Below are 4,886 nucleotides of genomic sequence, written 5' to 3'. Positions count from 1 at the left end.
CGATGATCGAATTCTGAGCGATGATTTGCACTTGAGCACACTTAACTGATCAGAACTAGTGAACACGTGGTTCGCTGTGGTGATCGTTGATCAATAATGGCGGCGTTGCGCGCGAGCCGGCGAGAAGACCCCTCCTCACGCGGTACCTAGATGGGCAACTCCCGATCGATAAATCGATCGACCGTGAGCGCCATCATGGCTGAGCGGATTCTCAAACATTTCCGCCCGCCATCAGCAACTCGTTGATGATGTTTCTGCAGAGGTGAGCTCAGCTTGATGGTGAACAGGCAGGTTGACGAGCTTGGTGATCGGTCTGACGAGAGTCGTGGTTGCAGTCTTCAAGGTTGCAACCCTGGTGAGGGCATCCTTGCCGGGGTGAACTTCGGTCACTCTTGCGAGTGGCCACTTGCTCGGTGGAAGATGCTCGTTCGTGAGCACCACCAACGAGCCTGTCTTGATGTCGTTCGATGGATGATGCCACTTTGAGATTGATTGAAGTCTCTGCAGGTAGTGTCGAGACCACTGAGACCAGAAGTGTTGAACCCTCTGCTGGATCAGTTGCCATTTCGACAATCTACCTGGTGAGACGTCGAGCAGTGATGGTTCTGGTATCGTGTTGAGCGCTGACCCGATGAGGAAGTGTCCTGGGGTGAGCGCAGAGATGTCGTCGGGATCGTCACTGAGCGGCTCCAATGGTCTTGAGTTGAGCACCGCTTCGATCTGTGTGAGGAGAGTGGAAAACTCTTCGAATGTTAGTAAGAGCTCACCAATTGTTCTCCTGAGATGGTACTTGATTGATTTCACCACAGCTTCCCATTTTCCTCCCATGTGAGGAGCAGCTGGTGGGTTGAACATCCATTGAGTGCTGTCAGCTGACAGAATCGATGCGATCTGTCGGTGCTCCTGTGAACTTGACGTGAACAGGCGTTTGAGCTCTGCCTGTGCTCCAATAAAATTTGTACCACAGTCAGAGTACAACTTGTGAGCGATCCCTCTTCGTGATGAGAATCTTCTGTAGGCTGCCAGAAATCCCTCGGTTGAGTAATCGCTGACAACCTCGAGGTGAACAGCTGATGAGGAGAAACATACGAACACGCAGATCCATCCTTTGATTGTTTTCGAGCCTCTTCCCTTTGAATTTTTCATTGTGATCGGTCCTGCATAATCGACACCGGTGTGAGCGAATGGTCGTGATGGTGTGACTCGACAGAGAGGTAGTTGACCCATCATCTGACGAGCACGAATCCCCCTCTGACGAGCACACACGACACATCTCAAAATGTGAGATTTTACAGGAGCTCTGCCACCGATGATCCAGTACCGTTGTCGAATGTATGCGAGCGTGAGCTGCGTTCCTCCGTGAAATGTTCGCTTGTGAGCATCTTCAATGATGATCTTCGACAGGTGAGCGTCCCGTGGGAGGATCGCTGGATGTTTTTCATCCCTGCTGAGTGCTGTGTTTGTGAGTCTTCCTCCTACTCGTATTGTTCCCTGCGAATCGATGAAGGCGGTGAGGCGACTGAAGGGGTGAGTTGCAGGCAGGGTTGAGTCTGAGTTGAGCGTCTTGATTTCGCTGGTGAAATACAAGTGTTGAGTCGCGTGAATCCAAAAGAGCTGCGCCTTCTCCATGTCGCAGGATGGTATGATGATTGCAGGAGGAGTTTCGAGCTTTCTCTTAAGCCGTGAGGCACACCTGAAACAAAGTGCAGTCAATCTATACAGCTTAATAAGAGATGAATATTTGTAAATGAGATCCCAATGATAACTTAGCTTTTGAGCTGAAGCAAAGAGTGAGACATTGGGTCTCACTTCGAGCTCGCTGTTTAAAGTTGAGAATGCCTTTTGCTCTGGCCAATGATCTTGATTTCGAGCCATCCATGGAGGACCTTTCCACCAAAGCTCGAATCGTTGAAGTTGATCTGTCGAAATGCCTCGGGAAGCACAGTCGGCTGGATTAGAAGTACCTGGAACATGCCTCCAATGCGCATTTGGAGTGAGTTCTTGGATCTGAATGACTCTGTTCCGAACATAATCCTTCCAACGTGATGCTTGCGATTTGATCCATATGAGCGAAACTTGAGAGTCCGTCCACAGGTGCGTTGCATTGATCTTCACCTTGAGCGTTGATTGAACATATTTTGTGAGTTTTGCCAGTAGGAGTGCGGCCGACAACTCCAATCTGGGTATCGTGAGCCTCTTCAGTGGTGCAACTTTTGTCTTAGAGCAGACAAGTGACGTCATTGAGTCGTTGGACGGAGAGCTGACAGTGATGTAAATCACTGCTGCCATGGCAAGTTGAGAAGCATCAGAGAATCCATGAATTTCTACAGTTGAATTGTTCCATGTGTTGAACCATCTTGGAATTGTCAGTTTGGCCAAACCTTTGAGATCTTCTCTGATGATGAACCATCGTGATACAATTTGAGACGGTAATTGGTCGTCCCAATTGATTTTGTGTAGCCAGAGTTCTTGTAATAGCATTTTTGCTCGTACTATTACCGGTGAGACGAAACCCAATGGATCAAATATCCGAGCCACTTCGGACAATACGAGGCGTTTTGAACACTTACTTGGTTGATCAGTCAAAGTTGATGAGAAGCCGAATGCGTCAGTTTGAGGCATCCATTGAATACCGAGTAATTTGGTAGTGCAGTCGTCAAATGATATGGGAGCTGACGATTGTGTGGATGACGAAACAGCCCGTAGAAGATCTGGGTGAGTCGCATGCCATTTTGCGAGTGGAAATCCGCCCGCGTTGCACAATGCAATCAGCTGTTGAGCGACCTCCACAAGTTCCGAGATTGAGTCTGCTCCTCCAAAAATATCGTCCACATATCTGCCATGTGTGAGCGAAGGCGTTGCCAGAGGGAATCGATGACCCTCATCGTGAATAAGTTGCATGAGTGCTCGTGTCGCCAGGAAGGGAGCCGCCTTTGTACCGTACGTGACAGTTGTGAGCTGGTAAGGGATGACATTGTGGTCTTCATCGATCCAAAGGATTCGCTGGAGATCCCAATCATCCTTGTGAACTGCTACCTGGCGATACATTTTTGTGATGTCTGTGGCAAAAATGTGGTGATAATGGCGAAGCCAAATTAGAACATCTGTAACATTCAAGAGCAAATTAGCACCAGTATGCATTAAATCGTTGACTGATTTGCCTGATGTCGTAGCTTTTGATCCGTTGAATACAACCCTGAGCTTCGTTGTTGAACTGTCGAGACGTAGAACTCCATGGTGAGGCAGATAATATGGTTGAAGATGAGCAGAGGTCTGAGGTGTTGAACCGTCAGAAGAGACCCTCAACCCTCCTGATGCCGGAGCATCATGTGCCAAGGTCATCTCCCCATCAGGCCCAACGATCTCAGCCTCTCTTGATGAGATTCGTTGGTGATCTGGAGCCTTTACCATGTGTCCCAATTCTTCGTACTCTTTCATGAACTCGACGTAGAGCTGGTTGTATGTTGAATCCTTGGAGAGTCGTCGCAACGTGCTTTGTAGACATCTTTGAGCAATCTTGTGTGAATTGCCTAAGAGCAATGCTGGTGCCTTGAGTGGAATGCGAACGATGTACCTTCCAGTGTGATCACGAGTGCGGCGACGGTGTACGGCGTGCCGGTTCCGTCGCAGTCTGAGCTGGCGATGATCGTCCCGATGAGCTTTTGTCGGGTACCTCCAATGATTCCTTGGAGCTCTCCATTTCACCCACTTGTCTGAGGGCTTCGTCTGATGAGCCATGGGTGATCAGAGGTGAGCGGGTTGATTAGGCTTGGTGAGCGTTCGGTGAGCAGTGGTCTTCTTTATCGACTGCGGGTGATTCGTCTGAGCGCCACCTGCTTAGTGGCGAGAGTGTCAGTGAATTTGAATGGAAGAGAAATGCCAAGATGGCCGACCACCGAAACCGTTACGAACACGAGACAAAGACTTGAGACGAACAATGATCAATGAGCAATTTTTGTGAAAACCGAGTCCAGCATGGGCGCAATCCGGCTCGAAGGACCAAATGTTCAGGAATGATGGAAATCCTGGATGGATTGCGCTGGGAAAGAATTTTACACTTACTGGTTCGGGTTTCACAAATTGATTTATTTGAGTCAATTCTAAAATGAAATGAACACGCTGATCTGACAATTAGTGTGAGCAAACAATACAAATGTGTGATCGTTGCGATGATCCGCTTTGGATTTTGTTGTGAGAGAATGAACCGTCTGAATGAGTTTCAATTACAATGATTCGTCGTGAAGCATGATTTTACATAGATTGAAACACATCGATTATTGAATTTCTCTGTCACCTGCGTGGTGTTACATGAGCAATGCTCTTACAATTTGTAAGCAGCGAGCTTGTTAGCGCCGTTAATTCTATTAATTCGGCCCGCTGCTGTGATGGTGCCCGTGATCTCGTGCTTGATCGACACGTGGTTGGCGGCTCACGTGTGCAATGAATTAGTTGTAATTGATCTGTACCTTTCGCAATCCTGTTGCACTGCACAGTTGCAGAGGATTCCTGGGGTCGGTTTGAGCGCCGATGATCGAATTCTGAGCGATGATTTGCACTTGAGCACACTTAACTGATCAGAACTAGTGAACACGTGGTTTGCTGTGGTGATCGTTGATCAATAATGGCGGCGTTGCGCGCGAGCCGGCGAGAAGACCCCTCCTCACGCGGTACCTAGATGGGCAACTCCCGATCGATAAATCGATCGACCGTGAGCGCCATCATGCCTGAGCGGATTCTCAAACAATCTACATCAGATGAAATTTAATATACTGATTTAATCCCACAGACCAATGTACATTTAATAACAATATCATTATTACTATATCTACATTGGATACAATGTAATATACTGATACCTTCCCACAGATCAATGTACATATAATACC

The 4,886-nt window shown here is 48.0% G+C and overlaps 1 protein-coding gene across 1 annotated transcript; it reads right to left on the bottom strand.

Moving 5' to 3' along the window:
• Positions 1 to 231: 231 nt before the first annotated feature.
• LOC123988634 lies at positions 232 to 3,738 on the bottom strand. The gene has a single exon (XM_046289382.1). The coding sequence runs from the start codon at positions 3,736 to 3,738 to the stop codon at positions 232 to 234; it is 3,507 nt and encodes a 1,168-aa protein (XP_046145338.1).
• Positions 3,739 to 4,886: the final 1,148 nt, after the last annotated feature.

This window comes from Osmia bicornis, unplaced genomic scaffold (genome assembly GCF_907164935.1).
Source record: "Osmia bicornis bicornis unplaced genomic scaffold, iOsmBic2.1, whole genome shotgun sequence".
Classification (NCBI taxonomy): Eukaryota; Metazoa; Arthropoda; class Insecta; order Hymenoptera; family Megachilidae; genus Osmia; species Osmia bicornis.
Note: the sequence above shows the minus strand (reverse complement) of the source record. Positions and strands in the feature narration are given on the sequence as shown.